General features: G+C 33.0%; 3 protein-coding genes across 4 annotated transcripts; 1 reads left to right on the top strand and 2 right to left on the bottom strand.

The window, feature by feature from the left end:
• Positions 1 to 496: 496 nt before the first annotated feature.
• On the bottom strand, positions 497 to 4,499 carry LOC109544313 (rhamnogalacturonate lyase). Its single transcript, XM_019914416.2, has 7 exons — positions 4,151 to 4,499; positions 3,882 to 4,096; positions 3,585 to 3,825; positions 3,273 to 3,525; positions 2,975 to 3,210; positions 2,563 to 2,746; positions 497 to 880 (listed from the first exon to the last, which is right to left on the bottom strand). The coding sequence occupies exons 1-7, from the start codon at positions 4,425 to 4,427 to the stop codon at positions 559 to 561; spliced, it is 1,728 nt and encodes a 575-aa protein (XP_019769975.2). The 5' UTR covers positions 4,428 to 4,499; the 3' UTR covers positions 497 to 558.
• A 237-nt stretch (positions 4,500 to 4,736) lies between these two features.
• LOC109533226 (WD repeat-containing protein 19) lies at positions 4,737 to 13,995 on the bottom strand. Its single transcript, XM_048661227.1, has 21 exons — positions 13,558 to 13,995; positions 13,332 to 13,486; positions 11,995 to 12,213; positions 11,728 to 11,938; positions 11,273 to 11,559; positions 10,969 to 11,215; positions 10,667 to 10,912; positions 10,337 to 10,609; positions 9,926 to 10,073; positions 9,636 to 9,846; positions 9,480 to 9,577; positions 8,972 to 9,254; positions 8,643 to 8,886; positions 8,313 to 8,584; positions 7,935 to 8,184; positions 7,620 to 7,879; positions 7,329 to 7,525; positions 7,163 to 7,272; positions 6,912 to 7,100; positions 5,171 to 5,247; positions 4,737 to 4,955 (listed from the first exon to the last, which is right to left on the bottom strand). The coding sequence occupies exons 1-21, from the start codon at positions 13,570 to 13,572 to the stop codon at positions 4,853 to 4,855; spliced, it is 4,095 nt and encodes a 1,364-aa protein (XP_048517184.1). The 5' UTR covers positions 13,573 to 13,995; the 3' UTR covers positions 4,737 to 4,852.
• LOC109533229 (translation initiation factor eIF-2B subunit epsilon) lies at positions 13,979 to 19,875 on the top strand. 2 transcript variants are annotated; one of them, XM_048661228.1, is made up of 11 exons: positions 13,979 to 14,182; positions 16,013 to 16,137; positions 16,683 to 16,874; positions 16,957 to 17,134; positions 17,699 to 17,943; positions 18,024 to 18,074; positions 18,174 to 18,484; positions 18,551 to 18,769; positions 18,826 to 18,944; positions 19,378 to 19,542; positions 19,594 to 19,875. In XM_048661228.1, the coding sequence occupies exons 1-11, from the start codon at positions 14,075 to 14,077 to the stop codon at positions 19,804 to 19,806; spliced, it is 1,926 nt and encodes a 641-aa protein (XP_048517185.1). In that variant the 5' UTR covers positions 13,979 to 14,074; the 3' UTR covers positions 19,807 to 19,875. The 2 variants fall into 2 exon arrangements, with proteins under 2 accessions (XP_048517185.1, XP_048517186.1); XM_048661229.1 differs by having other exon boundaries at positions 18,180 to 18,484.
• Positions 19,876 to 20,685: the final 810 nt, after the last annotated feature.

Raw genomic sequence — 20,685 nt, forward strand, 5'->3', positions numbered from 1 at the left:
AGAGATCGATTTTGCAAGAAAACTCGTCGTCTTTATAGTTTGGTCTCCTTTATTGTCTTTTTCGAATACTCGTTTTTTTTGAACCTTGAAGGTAACTCAGTGAATTTGAGTTGATGACCTTTTGTAAGATGCTAAAATTCCAGTCTCCATCGGTAAATGAGTTATAACTCATTAACCGATAAGTTAAAACCTATTAACTCAGAGACCGGCAACAACTCAGAAGCGCAACTCTACAAAGTGTTACCCAGGCCTATGAGAATCTATATTTTGCTCAGAAACGGATAGAGTAGGGTAGACAAACTTTTCATTGACGTTATCGGAAATAAAAGGAACACAAGTAAAAACATTATGTAGGGTTTGAAGTTTGAAACAACTTCCGGTAAAACCGGAAGTCGCATAATGTCTTCGAAAATACCATTATCCAAATTTGCAGGATTCAAATCCCATAAATTCCCGAAATATTCTAATGGACGTTGACCGTGAGACACCAGGGATATCGTGGACATGTGTTACTATTTATTGTCACCCCAAAAGGTTTTTTATTTGAAGTACACTTAATCAGCCATTTACTTGCAAGCTTATACAATCATACATAACAGCTCCAGAGTGAACTGTTAAATCAAGAGTATTTTCGCCTGTGAGGACATGTGAAGGTTCGACTGGCAAAATAACGGAGCGATATCTTCCGCTCTGCAATGCGCTTCGGTAAATAGAAGCATCATTTGTCAACTCAAGTTGCGCTATGTTGTTCCCATTAATTGAGACTAGAAGGACTGACTTGCTGGCAGCAGCTAGAGGTAAGCGAAGGGTTCGAGAATGACCATCATGGTTATCTTGGTATTTAATTGTCCATGTGCCAGGTTGAGACTGAGCGTAATACCTACAATTAGGTACAATTGGTTATGTGAATAAATAAAATTAAAAAATGCATGATAGTGAAGATGTTTATGATGATGATGATTTGAAATGCAGCAGCCTTGCGTTCGAACTCTGATCCTGCTTGTGTAACTCATTTTAACTTCGCTATTTATACAGTGTTGTTTTTTTTTTCAAATTTATAGCTGGTGTAAAGGTTTATCAAAATTTACATTACACCGATCTTTTATATATGTTTTTAAGTTTTCTCTAAATTAAAATAAAATACTTGCTCTCCCTTGAATTGCACGAACATTATGAATCATTGCATCCATATTAGTATACGATTTCTGCAGTGTTTATTATTAGATGAAGAGCTAGTAGATGAAGTAAACTCGAGTTGCTACTAGTAAGTAAAGTAGTAAAAGTAAGTAAAATTACTAAGCAATGAGGAACCAGACAATATTTTCACAAGAGCACCTATGAAGAAATAAACTTATCAAGAAATAAAGCGAAATAAGATAAAGTAATATATATTTTATCAAAATATATTCTTCACTGAAACTTACAATGCAAGTGTAAAACTTCCCATTAAATTTTTTATTAGTGTACAAGATTTTTGAAAAAATATGAATATAGCTTAAAAGCAATTAAAGTTGCTGATTAAAACTTGATCAGAATTTTCAATATCAAATCATGTTTTATAGCTTTCTCTAAAATTAAAATAAAATATCTGCTTTCCTTTTAATTGAACGAACCTTAATTACGAGTCACTGTATCCATACAAAATATGATTTCTGCAGTATTTATTATTAGATGAAGAGTTACCAGATGATAAAAACTAGATTTGCTTCTAGAGATACTGAGCATTGAAGAACCAGACAATATTTTCAAACAAGAATAGCTGAAAGGCCTTAGAAAGTATCAGATTAAGCCATACTTATCACGAAATAAAGCGAAACAAGAAAAAGTAATTTTTAGCCATATGAAAAACGTTTGTAATATAGATTTTATCAAAAAATATACTTCACTTTTTCACACTTCTTATTTCATTCTTTTATACAATTTTTGAAAAAATATGAATTTGACAATTAAAGTTGCTGATGAAAAGTTGATAAGAATTTATAATATGTTACATCAATCTACTGTAAAAATCAAGTTTTATAGTTTTCTAACATTACCTTTTCATTTCTCCTTTATAAGTAATTTTATATTTTATTGGTTTTATTTCAAAAATAAATATTTATAGGCATTTTTTGGTTATTAAAAACGTAACAAACTTCGAGTTTCTTAATCAATAATTTTATTAAAAACTTTCGAAAAAATGCTAAAATCTCCCTTTACCCGATGGATCGATGCAATCCTATATTTGAATGTAGTCTCCAGTTCTGACAAACGCTTTTCTTGAATTTAATTAAAAAAACATACTTTAACCTTAAGTCAGATTCTGGAAAATATATATATCTGATGAATAGCATTTTAGGATTTTTACCATTCCCTTTTTTAAACGGATTTTTTTAAATTAATAATAAAAAAATCCTATCTGCCTACAACTTAAGTAGACATATTGTTTTTCTTCAGATAGAAGAAATGGCTAACCTTAGACTTATGATTTTGCTTTTATTGCAACAGTTCTATAGGCACCTTTTTCGGATTGGGATTTATTCAAAACTATTTTCAATTATATTGCATGAAAAATATTCTCACCAATCATTCCTCGGATCGCTTTCCCCAACAATGAAAGTATTTTCAACGGGAGGCTCAAATTCCCATTTGTAATTTCGATCCTGGTCTGCATAGTTAAATTCATTAGAACGGCGATTTGCTTCCCCTATTGCCCAAAGAATATTTTCTGGTTCCGGTAGAAAAAAATCGACGATTTCAGAAGCACCTGCAAATTGTATTATCGATGCCCACGTAACAACGTTGTAGATATGCATGGAAAAAAAGTAAAATAGCAACTTTATAAGAATTCTTATTGTTTGCGACCAATTTCTCTCAAGATCTGTATTTCGAGATTATGAAAAGCAAGCAAAATAATGAAAAGCAAAAACCAATTCAACTTGAGAACTAACTAATATTAATGTACTTATTATTATAACACAATCTTCAATTTTACCTGCTGTAATTGTTACAGTTTGCTCAGCTAAATTCTCGCTACCTTGTCCGGCAACGGGATACGCGACTATTTTATAAAATCCTGGACGTACATTATTGATAACAAAATTCCCGTTAGCATCAGTAGTCGTAGCGTACAAATAACCCAGCTGTTGTAAATCATATTGTTCTTCAGTTGAATCATACAAAGTAATAGCAGCCTTTGTTTGGCCAGTTACTTTCCCACTTACAGATCCTCTAAAAATGCAGTACTTTTCAGTATCTAAAACCTAGCTGGAAATACTCCTGCACTTATCTACCTTATCAAGGGATAGTCATTATCATTCACAAAACTATACGGCCATTTTTCCTGCTCAATGGTTACTTGCGCTTCAACGGCATTCAAAATTTGCTCATCGTTGCCCGAAGGAAAATAAATCAAAAATGGACCGTAAATATGGGTCCAGCCGGGAAAAGCATTAAAAGATGCGGATCCAAAGTGGGCACTTAGGAAATAATTAGCAACCAACGAATACTGGTGAACTGTTAGATCTTGCTTCATTGCACCACCACCTAAATAGATGAATACTAAACAGTTTTTTAACAATAATTATAATTTCCTGATACATTACCGTGATATTCTCTACTAGGCGATATAACAAATGCCCCATAGTCATTTCCAAATACTCCCTGATACTGAGTCTCTCGAATATACACAGCATAATCATACTTTGAGAAGTATGTTCCGTTGGAAAACTTATACGTAGAATCCTGAACAGTTTGGGAATGTGTAATTTCATTTTTCGTTGGCAAACGATGTGAATAAACTTGATTCGCCCCATTGGTGAATATCGATGGGTTAAACCGATAAATCTAAAATGTCACATATTTTCGACTAAAGCGTATTAAATTCCTGCATAGTTAACTACCATTCTGGTTTCTCCAAAGGAAATGTTACTCGCTTTGTCATTACTGTATTTCACATAAGAATATATGCCGCTCAGATTTTCTTCAAGAATATAATGCAATTCAATATCGAAAGCATCATCAGCTCTGGTGCTCTGCTGCACCCAATAGAAATGTGCTATTGAATCAGTCTGCTGCACAATTTCTATACTACTGGGTTTCAGCCTTATTTCACCACCTCAAAGAAATTCTATAATTAAAGTACTTTGCTAGATATGCTGAAGTTACACACCAGTTCCAGTCCAATCAAGGTAAAAACTTCTATCCGCACCTGATACAACATTTTCACCGCCTACATATAAACTAGAAATTGATGCGTCTTTTTTAAACTTAAATTTCACTAAATCGTTTGCGACTTCCGCTGTAAGACCATTTACTTTTAGAGTAACCGCCGCATGTGAAGCAGAGATACAGAGAATAGCTGTAAAAACCTGTATTTTCAGGTACTGCATTTTGGCAAAACTAATACTAGAAACGCAACAAATAACTTTAAATAGTTGACAGGGCATTATCAGTAATCTGAATCGATTTCACGATTGTAGCTCGTGCGTCAATGTGAAAAAGTTGATTAAAATGTGAATAACAGAAAGTTCAAGAGTCTTGTCAATGTGTACAAAGAAACAATATAAATTGTAGCTATTTTAACCACACATTAAATTCCAAGCTCTCAATATTATTATGGCAAGGATGTATTCGCGTGGAATAAAATATTTGAAAGCACGACTCCCAAACTTGCAACTTCGATGGAGATAAAACTAAGTGAAAATGTAGCAAAAAACACTAATTTATATATTGCATTTATTTTAACTAATATAAATTATTCAATAAATAATACATTTATAAAGATAACAACGGAAAAAATAACAGCAAAAGATTTGCAACAAAATGGGTGAGATCATGGAACTAGTAACACTATTAAGTTAGTATAAAAAAATTATTCTATATTTAAATACTCCTTGATATCCTGTAATTGAACTAAGCGATTTTCATCTACTGGCTCAGAGCACATTGGGCAAGAAGCTTCGCTTTTCAGAACTCTGGAAACATTATTATAGAGTTAAATATTACTTTTTCTATTGAGGTACAACAAATAATATATTTGCCACATTCCCTTTGTTTGCACTTTTTAGATAAAGTGCAAACTAAATAAACACTCATGAAGCTACCGATAAATGCATTAGCATTTAGAAATCATGATCAATATCACAAAAAAACAGTTCAACTACTGAAAGCAAAGAATAATTATACTTACTCGAGAAAATCATTCCAGAAAGCTGGAAATTCACAATTCGGGCAACATGTGAGCCCGCTGGTAGTTATGTGACGGCCCTAAAATAATAATTGCTACGCCATTGAAACTATTCATGATGGACCATAACTTGAATCAGAATTTTTATATACAGGGTGACTTTTTTTCGATGACTAGGATCTTAGAAACTACAGCAGATACGAGAAAGGTTAAACGGACAAAAAAATTGAAGTTTTCAATGCTCTACTTGAAACTAATTTTCTTTTTTCAAAATGTGATAGGGTTCAAGAGATAATAAATAAAACTAATTTATGACAGATTTTTAAATAACTCCTAGTTCAGTCTTCATCTGACAAGAAAATATTAAATAGAAAAGTTGTAGGAAATTCGCCATTTCAACTACCGATGGTGGCGCTGCGAAACGTCAAATTACTCGTTGTCCAGTGACAGTTGAGACTTGTCAGATTTGTTTATTTATTGGAGTTGATGACAAGCATAAAACAATACATACACACTTTTCGATCTGTTTCTATTTCTTTAAAATCTTGCAAAAGTTGATTAGAACGAAACAAAACAAACCACAAACACCAATGTCAACAAAACAAGTGTCAAATAAATGAAAGTTGTGGTTATCATTTGTTGCTATGGAAACACTGTTGCATGCCACAGACACTTCATTTTCGAGAAAACCTAACGATGTGATATATATTACTGAAATCTTAATAAAATGCTCTATTTCATAAAGACATAATCAAATATGGTTGCCATTTAAAAAACTTTGTGACATAGTCAAAAATGACAGTTAATTTGTAGAAATGTGTCAAGCCATGTTCTTTGGAATGCAATTTTCTACAACTTTTTATTTAATGTTTTCCTGTCAGATTAATATTGACAGAACTAAGAGTCATTTAAAAATCTGCCATAAATCAGTTTTTTTCACATATCTCCTGACAGCTGTCAAATTTTAGAAACATAAAATTGGTTTTGAGTAGAACACATTCTAAACTCGAATTCGTAATTTTCGAGCTGTACCTGTACTAGTTATCGAAAAAAACTCACCGTGTATGTATTTACATTTTTCTATCCAAATTAAAAAAAAACTTAAGCCTAAAACTAATATGAAACTGGCCAATATGTAAACAGAACACCTTAAGAAATAGTTTTAGAGTACTCAGTAGAGAAAAAAGTCCGGCCAGATTTCTTTCACGAAACTAAGACGTCTAAGATGTACAGTCGGCGACACATAAATGTAGACGATTATCGTAATAGTAGACAAACATTCAAAATTATTTGTAAAAACTAAAATAATTAGATGAATCGGTGAAGGACGATCAACAAAAACAGTACCTGAGAGATTAGGAAAACCGATGAACACGATTTATAAAGAAATTAATTAAATTGTCAAATTAAAACAAGTTTGTGACATACATTGTACATATATTTCACGTATTTAATAAAATACAGTACAGTCACCAACTGTACGTCTCATTTTTCTGATTATCATGCTTCTAATTCTGTTTAAAAAAATATTTAGATGCGACATTCATATCGTAAATGTTTATAGAATATGCAAATACACATATACTAATATTTTCAAATGATTCACTTGAAACAGTACGAAACATTCACATTAACATTTTATTTAATGCTGCAAAAACATGCCCCCATACACAATTGCTTAGGGCTTATGGAACAGTCCGTAAAAATTATTAGATTGAACTTTGCATAACCACAGTACACTTACCGTTGCAATGCAAAAGGGCAGATTATTTTTGCAATTGTTGCAGTTTATTTCACTTTCCGGTAACATTTTCTCGCAGTATGGACATGGACTGGTTGATTCCAATGGATCTCCAGCTTCTTCACCATCTTTTCCAGTTTTTGGCGGCTTGCGAACCACTGCTTCAATTTTCTTTGCGTATTTCTTATCAACCTATCAATTATTACGAACGTAAAATCTCGCATTATTGATCTAAGCCAGCCTACTCAACCCACCTGCTTTCTATATTCGGGATTCATTAGATCAGTTGCGAACTTATATGCCGCATGTCTCAATCCTGCTCTGTGGCATTCTATTACGGTTGACGTTAAAATGGGAACAATGTCTAAAATTGATTGAATTAATTTACCGCAATAAAATTACACTGTCTGCAGTACTTACGAGAAGGAAACTTAGATATATTATTCGCAACCCTTATAAGCAATCGCGCGCCTTTCGTGTGATCTCCCCTTTTCACATGAAGCCTCACTAAGATATAACTATGTAACAGCATCAAATTCGTATACATCTCTAAAGGAATGGTAATGCTGTTTTGCTTAAGTTCTTGGTACATTGCAAATAGGACATCATGTGCATTCCTGTAAAAAAGGGCATACGAAACAATCTAATACATTCAAAACGTATTTAATATCAGTATTAAATTCCTAGCAAATGGCACAATGTAGTCAATACCTGTAAAATCCATTAATCTGCTCTTCGTTCGCGATTATCAATGCTGATTTAGATGCTTCTTTGTACTGTTTTCTTGCCATATATAATCTGAACAAATACTTAGGATCCTTTGGAAAGCCATCCGAATCTCCAATTAAAAACTCGATAAGAATTTGGGCAAGCGACTGGTCTTTTGAAGAAGCAACTACATCAATTGCCACTGTTATAGCTTCCTTTTCTTTAGAGTTGGATTTTGCAGCAGTAAGCAGGTGTTTCATTGCCTGTGATTCAAAAATTACGTAAATAAGTAGTAAAATTTGCAATGGCAGGTAGTACCTTCTGATATTCTTTGGCGTGAAACCAATATTTTCCAGACAAAAAAGAGTCGCGTTCATTTTCAAAATATTGAGCAATATTTGCAAAATCTTTAGGTTTTATTTCATCCTCAGTAAAACTATTGAGAAGCACCTCACCATAAAGCTCAAGTTTTCCATTTTTCTTGGCTAACTCAAAAGCATCGTCTATGCATTTTGATAGAACCAAAAATTTGATTGCGGACGACATGTCATTCAGTTTTTGGAAAAACCTAGAAAATCATCTAATCAGTATACTTTTAACGAGAAATGATAAACGTACGTTCACGCAATCAACTATCACTATCAGCCAAGTCGAATAAGTTATTTGTCCTATCTGTAACAGTTAGGAATTACTTACATAGCAACTAGTTTAGCTCCTTCAACGCTCTTTGTTTCTTGAACAATTTCAACGGCGACTTCAGGATTGTTCAAATGATCTAAATGTAGTCTAATCATTGAGTCATAATCTCTCGCTTTTTCATAGGCTTTAACAGCATTTTCAAATTGCCCTTCTGCTTCTTTAGCTTTAGCATACTGTAGGTAGATTCTATTGGATGTTACATTAGGCAACAACTCGCCGACTGTCTTCCAATTTTTTAGCAGTATATGATTCGATGCAGCTTTGTCAAACTGCAAAGTAGTTCCAAATGGTTACACTACGTAATGAAGAAGTGGTGTCTTGTTTTACCTGATCACACTTTTCATACAGCATTGCAGCTTCAGCAACTTGCTTTTTTTTATCAAGTATTTCGGCACATTCTCTAAGCAATTGCTTGTGGTCCAATTCCATAGCTATGCTAATGCCATGACGATAATTTCCACAATGTAAAGTTGTTCGTGCAATTCCAGCCTTGCACGTGAATGTGTGTTCGGCGCTCAAGTTTTCTTGCAAGGCTTTCTCATAGTGAACCAACGACTCACTGTAACTCCCTCTAAATATTTCGGACAAGACAAAACATTAGATTGCAAAAGGTTTTATATAAATCTACCAAAACAATAAGTAATAAATCTACCTACAAAAATTCTAATTGCTGTGCATATTCCCGGGATATCATGCAGACCTGTTCGGGAGCCATTTTTTTAGCCAACCGTAGTGCTTCTTCCCACTGTAATAAATCACGTCTCATTTCTAAAGCAAGTAAAGGTTGATTCGATTTTAAGAACCAAGCTTGTGCTTTCTCGTATTCGTTTAGAAACATAGCGGTGTAACCAAACAGTAACTTCCAATCTTCAATATCTAAAACGCTCTGGAGACACAATACCATTGACACATCATCTATTCTGCTATAAATCTGAATAGCTGCGAACAAATATTTATTAGCGGTTGATAATTGTAGTTTCAATTGTAATTTAATTCAAGAACTACTATTCTAATTGAAATCTGAATAAATGGGTTTAAAGTGTTTTTCAATTCGACTATTCGACAAAATACGCTGGAAGGTTCAGTATTGACTTAGACTTGACTTATTATCAAACAAAGTAATTTTTTTATGTTTCATAAAACTTGTGTTAGTTTTCCACCCACCTGTATCAAAATCAAGACACCTGAGGCATTCTTCAGCTAATAACAATAACAAATCTTTTGAGTTTAAATGTTGGCATGTTTTAAAAGCGGACTGAAACCTAAAAATGTTGAATTTTAGGTTGATTTTTAAATATTTTCACATCATTTAAAACGCACCTGTGTAGTGCTAACTGTTTAAAAAAATTGGATTCCGTGACATTTTTGTCTCTTTCCAGTATCATTCCCACTTGGGAACTGTCGTGAGTAGTAAGATTTAATTGAGACAGTTGAGCATTAGATGTTGCACACATAACTTCTCCCTGATACATTATTAATGGGATCTGTTTTGACACCAGAACAGTTTCACCAATTTTTTTAACTCGTGTTCCTAAAATTAGGCTTATAAAATAACAGAAAGCACATAAATCCTCAACAAAAATATTTTTAATTCAAAACACTTGACTTACCATCAATGTGTAATTTTATATATAAATAAGTATGTATATCATTGTCATCGTAAATAATGAAAATGTTTCTATCACAAATATTACTGTCCCATGTGACACCGTTCACTTTACTTGGAATATTTGGTATAGGTATTAGCTCATTGGTAACCTGAAGCAATAAGTTCATAATATGAATTATCTTTTAAATGTATGTAAACCTTCTAAAACAGAGCTTAAGTGCAATTAGCGATGAGCGTCTTCGCCTTGCAGTCTTGGTCTTGCTTTGCTCATCAATAAGTACAATGAGAGTAAATATATATTTTTCCAATATTTTCCAGAATAATAAAATTTTGCAAATACAAAGAAACCTAATAGCACAGATATAACAAAATAAACCTGAATAACTGTATAAATCCTTTCGTGTACACTTACCCCGTTATACACGTATCCAAGACCTTTTCCATCTATAAGAACCAACCTTGTGCCTGCGGGATCTACATAAATATTACTTATTCCAATATTATGTTTGTATTCTATTGCTTTCGACCACTCTTCTATATGAAAGTAAATTATATGACCCATATCAGTACCATATACTAAAAAATCCGTAGTAAGGTCATGGCAAGTAATGACTAGATTTTGATTTAAAGCTTCTGGAAACATCATTGATTCGCGGTCTTCATGGCAAAGATCAGGTTGTTCAATCTGCAAACATGTTATTAAATAACGTCGATAATAATTATAGCAAGGTAACACACTTACCATGTGCAGTTGGATTTTTCCTTCAAAAAGAACAGACGCGTATTCCGGATTAAGCTTTACGCTAGTTACAGCTCCTAAATACTGCCGGTCGCTTAAACTCAAAGGCATATCCTCTGAGCCTGGCTGAGACTTTGTCAAGTCATAAAACCAAATCCTGTTATTCATACCGGCAGCCATATGAAATTGACCAACACCAATAAATGAAGGTTCGATTGGTAAGTTGACAAAAACTGGTTTCAACTTTTGCTGTTAAATGAAATAAATTATGCAAACCGATATGGTGAGTTTAAATCGCATTTTACCTTATTATCAGAGCTATAACTGTAAAGACTAACTTCTGTTAAGCTTGACAGAATGGCGACTCGCGGAGGACACACAGAGCTGAGAAGTTGCATATGAGATATGTAAACATTGACCGATCCACCCCTAGTAATAACAGCAAGCAACTGACCATCAGAGCTCCACGAAATTCGTTCTAATCCCGATTCTTGGGGCAAACTTAAAACACTAGACGTTTCTTGAAGATTCGATAAGTCATGAATTTTCACACTAGAATGGATTACTTTCAGACCGCGTTAATTTGGAAAAATATTAAACCATACGCACTTGTTATCACCACAAGACGCTGCTTTTCCCACAGCCTCACAAATTGATATATCAGTTAGTATATTTTTGTGGTTCCTGATTTGAAACAGTTCTTGTCCAACTTCTTTGATATGAGTGGATATGGAAATAAAAAATCCTGCGGAAAATCCTATCAGCATGTACCCGTCTCCGTACCATTTATAGGTAACTATCGAACCATAATGCTGTTGGAAGGCTAGCTCGAAAGGATTATCCGGATCCAGCAATTTATATAAGTAGAGAGTTCGCCTCCCAACCACAGCACTGATCTGCAATTATTTATATATTCAATATTTTACGCTGTGTTTAGTCTGGTGTTTAGCCCTGTTATTTTTAGTAGCATACATAATAAAATTAATTACAGGTAATTAATAAATAGTTTACAAAGCAAAACATCTCTAAATGGACGTGTCTTAATTAATGCAACTGGGACTTACAGTATTTTCACCTCCAACTCTTTCATCCAGTTTTATTTCGGAAAATTGTAAATCTGATGGTTCGGCCCTTAGGTTGATTATTTTTAATGTGTCTCCTTCAATATTACTAACTGAAATTGTTTTATCCTCAGAACCAAGAGCGAGAAGATTATCCCTATTCCAAGCGCCGCAGGTAATTTTTTTCGTATGCTTGCCAATAATTGGTATTCTCCTACATAAAATTTCATATTTGACCATTATTATCGAGTTTCGAGTTAAAAGCCTTACTTAGAAGTATCATGATTATAAATAGAGACGTTTCCTTTCATAGTTCCAACTGCTAATACAGGGCCAGTTTTTGCCCACACTAAACACGACATGTAATCTTTTAGGCCTACATCAATTATGTTCTTTTTAGTAGCATTCGCGTCCCATATCATCAATTGGGACTGGCTTACGACTCCCAATAAATCGCCATCACAATCCCAACTGAAACTTGTACATAGGCTGCAACAATTCAATTTTACGTATTAGTTTTGTAAAATTTACATTACTTCAGAATTATTCTGATTTATTTTCCTGATCGTTTATTTCATTACGTTTCGGCGAGACAACAGCGCCATCATCAGATTTAAAATTTTACACAAACTACAAACACCACAATTAAAACATGTTGTATAAAATGTACAATTTACAAAGTGCTAAAACATTCATCAGTTTTTGAGGGAAAAAATTCTTCCTTGCGGGAGAGGAAAACATCGGAAAAACTTACCTCATGATTGGTCAAAATTAACGTCCTTTTAGGCCTTCTTGAAAAAATGTAATGTAATGAGAAACGTGATGAAATAAACGATGTTTCAAAATTTTTACTTCACGCTTTGACTGAAACCCAGGAAAGATAGTAATATAATAACAATTACTAAAGAATATTTTGGGTCGCGAGATTCAGTAGTAAAATTGGAATAGCAATCTGACCTGAAATACTCGAATAGCGATCTCGCAATTTCAACTACTTATTCGGAGGCGTCGATCCCACCTCTATTTTCTCGAAATGCGAGAGGAAGTTAGTTCAGAAGGCTCTTTCGCGGAATCCAATTACGGGCCTGCCACTGTAAATTGAACAAGTTGGCGGATGCGCTTAAAATAAATATCACACAAGTGGTATTTTAGATTCTAATATTTTCGGACAGTTTCAACCTGAAACAATCTCTAAAATCTCATTCTGTTTATTGCAAATTGCGCCACCAGTGGAATGAAACCAATGCACATAAGAAGAAAAAAGAAGACACAATTGACTCATTTTTTTTTCCTGACGACCACAACGGACAGATCCGTATTAGTTTCGACTTTTCCAAGATTTCTTAATGAAATGCCTACTGGATGTACTGCCTCGATTGTATATTTATTTGAGTATCAAAAGAATTGAAACCTTTCACTTGAACATTTCCTAAAATGTGAAACTCGAAGGAAAAGTGGCGAAAACGCCTGAGCAACCTTTCATAATAATATATTTAGTATGTTTTTCCAATAAGATTAACTCCAAAAAATTCCAACAAAATCTAAATAATTAAAATAAAATGCATTTAGACTTGTGGTACTTAACTGCAAATAATTAGTTTACTTACTTCGGCAAACGAATCCTCTCAATAATTTCCCCATACCTATCGAATATATTGACCATGCAGTCGACTCCAGTTGTAGCCATGTACATCCCAGATCCCTTTTGCCATGATATAAAAATGTCCCCATTCCCATGGGGCTGCTCCAAGCGAAATAGCAGCTAAACATACAATTAAGAAATAAAAAATCAGATTATTTCCAAATAGTAATGCCTTTAATAATATAAATTACCTTTTCGGATCCCATTGTTAATATCAAACTCAGATTAGAACATTAGCATTTATTGAAAATTGTTGTATTGTATGATACAAACAAAACTTTGAAGTTTTGTATACATTGTAGAGTAGGCGAATGTAAACAAATACAAGGGCACGTAGCTGAATAGAGCTCAGTTGCTATAGAGCCAAATAGTTCTGATTTATGAACCACGCCCTAAAATCTAATTATTAAATACTTTTAGTGCTTTTTCGAAAGGAGAATTTAATCAGTTAAAACTGTGGAAATTGAGGAAAGTATTTTTAGCATCATGGACAAATTTTGGTTTTATTACAAAAAATCACAGATGTATTTCCAAATTCTTTCAAAACGGATTATGATTAACAATAAGAACTACTTCAACTACTAGACAACTTTGTCTCTGGGAACTACTAATTTACAGTTAGATTAGACATAACCTCACACTGTTACAGTAGTTAAGAGGAGTTTCTGAAATTTTATTTACATATTATAAATATTTTTATATATTAATATGTCGAAGAAAAGGGAAATTATGTCGACGGAAAGTTATAAGCAAGCTGTTCTTATAGCGGATACATTCGAGAATGAGTTTGTACCTATTTCCAATGATATTCCACTGGTAAGCATGTGTGTGTGTCAAGTATGGTTTCATAATTTTAACAGTATTATTTATAACAGGTATAGCAGTTTCTTGCGTTATTAACAGAGCAAAGTCGTAAGATCTGCTTATTTATATTTTGATTTGATGAATGTTTTTCTCACTCTTCCCACTCTTTTGGGAATTTGCCACATAAGAGTAATCACTTAAATATATGCTTTATAGACTCGCAAGCCAACATATTCTCCAAAACCAATTTGGCTTTAAATCAAATCACTCAACTCGCACCTTTTAATTCAGCTGGGGCAACATTTACATAGACACACATTTGTAGGTAAAGCATCTGACTAAAATCTAGATATTAACAAAAAAAGTCCTTCCATATCCGCTTATTGCACTTATTGAATAGAAAATTTCATAGTTTGATCGTACACCGTTTAGAGAATATTAGGAAAAACACATCTTCCAAAGTTCCCCATTTCTCTCCAATAGGGCTTAAACTATTTTTTGATAAGTTTATCAGATCGTTATGGATTATTTCAATACATAGAAACACCTTTTAAAATATAAGGAACGACACACAGCACTCTATTGTTTCTTTTTGGTAAACCCTTGAGAACATGGATAGATAATAGAAGGGAAGTTTTTATAAATGTATATACATACATAGTAACATATTACAAACAACACAAACAATAATTTGTTTTCTGGCTTTGCAGACTTCTTCTGGAATTGCCATAGTCCAAACCACTTTTCGTGCCAAAAAAGAGCAAGATAGATTTTTATGTAGAATGACACAAAGAATAGTTTTAAAAAATTACCTGTAAAGTGCGTATACTGGAAAACTTCATTTTCAACAAAACATTCACCATTTTGTCGATACGATGTCTACAAAATTGAACACGGGACTTTCTACCGTTTAAAAATTATTTTGCATTGTTGTAGTTAAAAACGAAAAATTATATTTAAAAAAAATATTTATTTTTTTTCTGTAATTGGATGTAATTGCATATTTGAATAGTGTTTAATTTTGATTAACTTTTCTTAATACCAATTTTCGAAATTTCAATAAAAAACTACAACTCTATTCTTGAGCAAAATTTATTATTTCTGAAATACCTCGTATACTACTAAAAAAATAATATCAGATGGTTGTATTTTAGGGTTTGGACTAAGTAGAATTTTTATGAAGAATAAACTTTTTTTCATAAAATTAATAATAAAAAAGTTTCCCATATGGTGCGAACTTAATTAAGTAGACACAAGTAGATAAGTTCTATATTGCTGAGGCGGATTTATTTTTTTACAAACTTCTTGTTGGGTATTTCGTCTCAAATTTTTTTTTCTTTTTTCTTATTTTCTTATTGCAAAATAAGACTGTATTTATCAATCTGTAATAAAAGACGTGAGGAAATTCTGTCTTTTTTAAAGACGAAAATGTTTGAGGCGAAATACCCAACAAGAAGTTTGTAAAAAAATAGACACAAGTATTTTAATATTTGGTAAAAAGGAATACCGCATACCATGTACGATACCCCATAAACACCACACACCCTATGTACTGTAATTATTTACATCCTGTAAATAATTTTTAGAGTGGTAAATCATTTATAAAGTAAACTAGAACACCTTGTATAAGAGATATACATCTACGGTTTGCATCTATATCAATCATAAAAATTCGATTACGATCGAATAAAGTGTTTTTTTTTGTAAAATATTTTATTTTATCTAGATTTGGTCTATATCCGCTAAATCGTAATTTTTACTTTTTTAAATGCTCATATTTTAAACGCGGACAGGTCTACATATAATGTAACTTTTATACTGAAAATTCCCATTTCGTTTCAGAGTTTATTCCCACTTGCGAACAAGCCCCTGATTGATTATACACTTGAATTTTTGTCACTTGGAGGTATTGACGAAACCTTTCTTTTTTGCTGCAAGCATGCTGCCAAAATAAAAGCTCATATAAAGTAAGTAACCAAACAATTAAATCGGCGTTATTATGCGAAGTTTTAATTATTATTCATCTTCTGTATATATAAAAATGAATATTTGTCTGTCCTATAAAAACTCCAAATTTAACCATGATCGCACCGAGCTACAAGGCTGAAATTCTGTACGTTTCTTAGTTTATTGGAGAGTAACTTCAGACAAAAGACAAATTTTCAACTTCCTAACTCGTTTAGTTCCTCAGTTACAATTTAAATGTAAGTCTATGGGAATCAGCTAAAAATTGCACACGTTCTACAAAATAAATCTACAAAGTTTTTAAATTTAAAATTGCTTTTGGTTGAAGGGTTTCATATAGATTGTTTTAGTGGAATCGTATTTCAGATGTACGACATAATTTGATAAAGCAAGTCATATAAAACCATACAATTTCTTTATTGAAGATAGGTCAATTTAATAAAGCAAGCAATCAGCTTTACTTCGTGTATCTGGGAATGCGCTTTTGTACTTATTAACTACTTTATTGATAATTATATCCACCTTAATAATTTATTGTTGATTTTAGAAAATGCATGGAAGAGGCTGTGGGATGGACGTTATCCATGAAAGTACACCTAATAGTATCTGAGAGTTGTCGTTCATTTGGTGATTGTTTACGAGACTTAGATGCTAAAGGGCATATCAGAGGCGATTTTATTTTATTGGAACCAGGCGTAGTGTCCAATATTTCATTATTACCTTTACTAAAGAGGCATAGGTGGGAACTGGTTGCATTTAAAGTGTTTTTCTTGAATGAAAACTAATTCCAATTGTTTTTTTTATTCTTTTAATGAATATAGTGCTCAATGTAAAGCGGACAAAGGCACTGCAATGACATTAGTATTTCAAGAATGCGGTTCTGGACACACAAGTTTGTCGCCCGAAGATGAAGTTTGTGTTGCTCTTTCGCAAAAAAATAGAGTATTATTTCACAAAAAAACCAAAAGAAGCAACGATAAGAGGGTTGACATTCCTTTGGTAAGTTATTACTAAAGCAATTTTTTAAATAGTTTCATCCAAAATACATGCCGACTCAGTTAAGTGATATAAGTTGAAGAACAGAACGAAACTGTATTGAATATAATTTTGGCAATTATCGGGAGCTGAACTTTTGTACACATTTAAGCAGAACTGCTTATAGCTGTTTTATAATTTTTACTTGTTTCGTGTTTCAGAGACGTGTATTCTGCAGTTGTTTGGGATTATTTTGACCATACCATTTACAAGAGAAATAAATTAGGCAATTTGAAAGGACATTGTTTTCTGTGGTAAAAAGATACTCTTAATTAAAATCCAGGGGCAAAATAATTCCACTCGACCCAAAAAGTTACACCACTGGCACATAGAAAAATGGTTATTAGCGGTCATAAAGTTGCTAAAAAAATAATTTCGTTTGAATTAAGTTTGAAATCTCCGATGTGTAGAATCTCCGAAATGTAGTACAAAACCAGGCACGTTTATTGTGCCATATATTTAAGTTTGGTACACCCAATAGCATATTCATAGATCTTGATGCACTGGTTTTTGCATTTTTATTTTCAGGAAATCTTTTTAGAGAACCCAGTTGTTTCTATTCGCCATGACATCAGAGATACACATATTACCATTTGTTCTTCCTCCGTACTGCCACTGTTTATTGATAATTTTGACTTTCAAACTAAAGACGATTTTGTTCGGGGCTTATTAATAAATGAGGATATTTTGGGAAGCACTATCTATTCTCATATTTTAAAGGGCAGTAATTATGCAGCATCTGTCCATAATTGGCGATCTTATCAGTCAATTAGGTAAATTACATATTTTTTAAATTTATGATAGTATTTGTTAACAGACAACAAAGTTCTGAGGTGTTTTATTTTATTTTCAGCATGGAACTGAAAGACAATTGGATTTATCCGCTCACTCCATCATCTAAACGGTACAAGCAACATAAATATGTTCAATCAAAATGTTCATTGCCGGCTAATATTATGCTTAGGAAAACATTTGAACATATTATGTAATATTTAATTTCTAGGAGCAGATTGGTGCCAAACGAGTCCATTGTATCACCTACTTCAAAAGTTGCTTTATCGGCAATTTTATGTAGGTGCATTGTAGGTCCAAATGTAGTGATAGGAGAAAAGGTCACTATCCAGGATGCCTTTATTTTTGAAAACACACACATTGAAGATAGTGCGATAGTATCTTTAAGCGTTATTGGTTCTGATTGTTTAATTAAGAAAGGTGCCAAAGTTACCGTAGGATCGGTTTTGGGTAAAGGCGTCGTGATCAATGAAAATAGCTTGATTGAAAATACTTTAGTCCAAGCCACCGAATCCGAATATGGTAAATTATTTGAAAATTTTAGCTAAAGTAATGCTTACAACTCTTTAAAATGACTGTTTATTGAAGATTTAGCTCAACCTGAAGATAAGCTTGGCGACGCAGCTTATAGACTGCGTGCAGATGAAGACGAGGAAGACCTGGAAATGGATAAAATATTAGCTAAGAGACTGTCAAGGTTGCACTTTTATGATGCGACATCTGACACAGAATACGAAACTGAGGAGGAACTTAGTGATAGCGATGTTCTGTCACGATCCGACTCTCCTCCGCTTGATGACACTAAAGGTGAACATTTTTTGTGGAAAATAGGTCTAAATACTAGGGGCTATATTTTATTTCAGTGTTCTTCACAGAAGTAATAGATAGTTTGGCTCGTGGATTCGAGGATAAACTACTATGTGATAATTTGATTTTAGAAGTCAACTCTTCACGTTATGCATACAATATTACACTGGAAGAAGTAAGTTTTTACGTTTATTTTACAGAAAAAATGCTGCTCCAGTTAATGAGAAAAAGCGTATCTATGCAGTTTTTCCTTCAACCCTCTCTGGTGTATAAACAAATCTTTTTAAGTACACGGAATTTAGCGAAACTATGCAATGTTCAATTGAATGCTTTACAGCAGATGTTCCTAACATGTGTTCCGCGAAAACATTTGTTTAACATTTCATACGCCCTTATCTGGGCCCCATGAAAAATATCGTAACCTTTTTTAGGTTTTAAAATAAAGCAAGTGTTCCGTTCAAACATTTCTGGGTTTGGGAAACTGTTCCGTTATCCAAAAAGTTTGGGAAACCTTGCTTTATAGAATACATTTTTGAAAATAAATTGAAAAGCAAATAATTTAAGGAATGTACTAGAATCAGTTCAGACGTATATTTTATATTTTCTAGGTAAACTACTACGTGATCAAAGCCATTTTGATAATGTCGTATAAGTTACCTACCGGTGGGCAATATTTTTCTAAGTTTGCCCAATTATTGAACTACTTTACTCCAGTTCTAAAAAACTACATTAAATCGCAGAGTTCAATGGGCGACTGTCTTCAAGCTGTTGAGGTGAGTCATTTTTATTCATAGCATATTTTTGTTGAGTTATTGAAATTGTAGGACGTCGCTGAATCGGGCGAGCCATTATCAGACAAATGGGCAATTTTTGTGGTAAAATACTTGTATGAGAAGGATTATTTGAGTGAAGATGCCATACTGAAATGGTTTGCCAATGTTAGTCCGGAATCCAAAATGTGGAGTCAAGTAAACCGTTTTGTGGAGTGGTTGCAAGAGGCCGAAGAAGAAGACTCATCAGAAGAGGAATCTGAATAAAACATGTGCACTAAGCATGAGTTCTGCCATTTTTAATTTCTAATAGTCAATTAAATGAATTTTATCTAATACATGCAGTTTTGTTGCTTTTTACTGTATGGCGGGATTTTCCAACATTTTGGAAATGTATTTCGATTGAGATTTTAAGTCCTATCGTTTCTCATGCTATGAACGTGAAAGGTTATATTTCGAGACAGGATTGTAGAACATATTGAACATAGCATTTTCTAAACAGATTATTCAAATTCACTATGGTACTCTGATTCGAGCTTCATTTTGTAGTAAGTAAGTTTCATCAAGTATTGATAATTAATAACACAAGGAGCATTACAAGTTATGCAAGTTGGGCAAACATTCCTATGCTTTCATTGCATATAATACGAGAAGACCGCCTTACTTGGGACTCTACATCTGATTCTCGCAGTGGGGGTGAGGAAAATTGGGGAAATATGAACATTTGCTGAATTCGTGTTGATAGTGTGATTTACGAGCTATTTTGTGTTAAAACTTATTACGCTTGCGGTCTTTGCAACTTTAATAAGCTCTTAAAATAGAATTTAAAAAAAGTGGACGAATTTTGTAATGCTTTTTGTTAAGGTGGCCAGAGTTTTCACAAAGCCATTCACCATGTATTAAACTATGTCGAAAACACCAAAGATAACTACAAAATCGAATCGAATACAATTATACACCGAAAGGATCGAGTTGGAGTCAAAAATGTTCATGAAACTACCAATAATTTATTGAACTAACAAATATCTTCAATAAATTCTTATTTAAACAAACTCAAGACAAAATATGTAAATTATAGATCAATTAATGAACTCTCTTGCTAGGGACTGTAACTCGATCCTTTTTTTATATTATTTTTTATGTATT

The sequence above is a fragment of the Dendroctonus ponderosae genome, unplaced genomic scaffold, assembly GCF_020466585.1.
Source record: "Dendroctonus ponderosae isolate FM_Combo_2020 unplaced genomic scaffold, Dpon_F_20191213v2 Dpon_F_20191213_1, whole genome shotgun sequence".
Lineage (NCBI taxonomy): Eukaryota > Metazoa > Arthropoda > Insecta > Coleoptera > Curculionidae > Dendroctonus > Dendroctonus ponderosae.

Excerpts from the sequence above, each read along its gene's own strand:
- LOC109544313 (XM_019914416.2), bottom strand. The coding sequence starts at position 4,427 with ATGCCCTGTCAACTATTTAAAGTTATTTGTTGCGTTTCTAGTATTAGT. Across the intron at positions 4,097-4,150 it reads CCTTGATTGGACTGGAACTG|GTGGTGAAATAAGGCTGAAA; the intron begins GTGTGTAACTTC and ends AATTTCTTTGAG. Across the intron at positions 3,526-3,584 it reads GCCTAGTAGAGAATATCACG|GTGGTGGTGCAATGAAGCAA; the intron begins GTAATGTATCAG and ends TCATCTATTTAG.
- LOC109533226 (XM_048661227.1), bottom strand. Across the intron at positions 9,847-9,925 it reads TATAAAATTACACATTGATG|GAACACGAGTTAAAAAAATT; the intron begins GTAAGTCAAGTG and ends GCCTAATTTTAG. Across the intron at positions 5,248-6,911 it reads TGCCCTTTTGCATTGCAACG|GGCCGTCACATAACTACCAG; the intron begins GTAAGTGTACTG and ends TTATTATTTTAG.
- LOC109533229 (XM_048661228.1), top strand. The coding sequence starts at position 14,075 with ATGTCGAAGAAAAGGGAAATTATGTCGACGGAAAGTTATAAGCAAGCT. Across the intron at positions 17,135-17,698 it reads AGAGGGTTGACATTCCTTTG|GAAATCTTTTTAGAGAACCC; the intron begins GTAAGTTATTAC and ends TTTTATTTTCAG. Across the intron at positions 17,944-18,023 it reads CGATCTTATCAGTCAATTAG|CATGGAACTGAAAGACAATT; the intron begins GTAAATTACATA and ends TTTTATTTTCAG.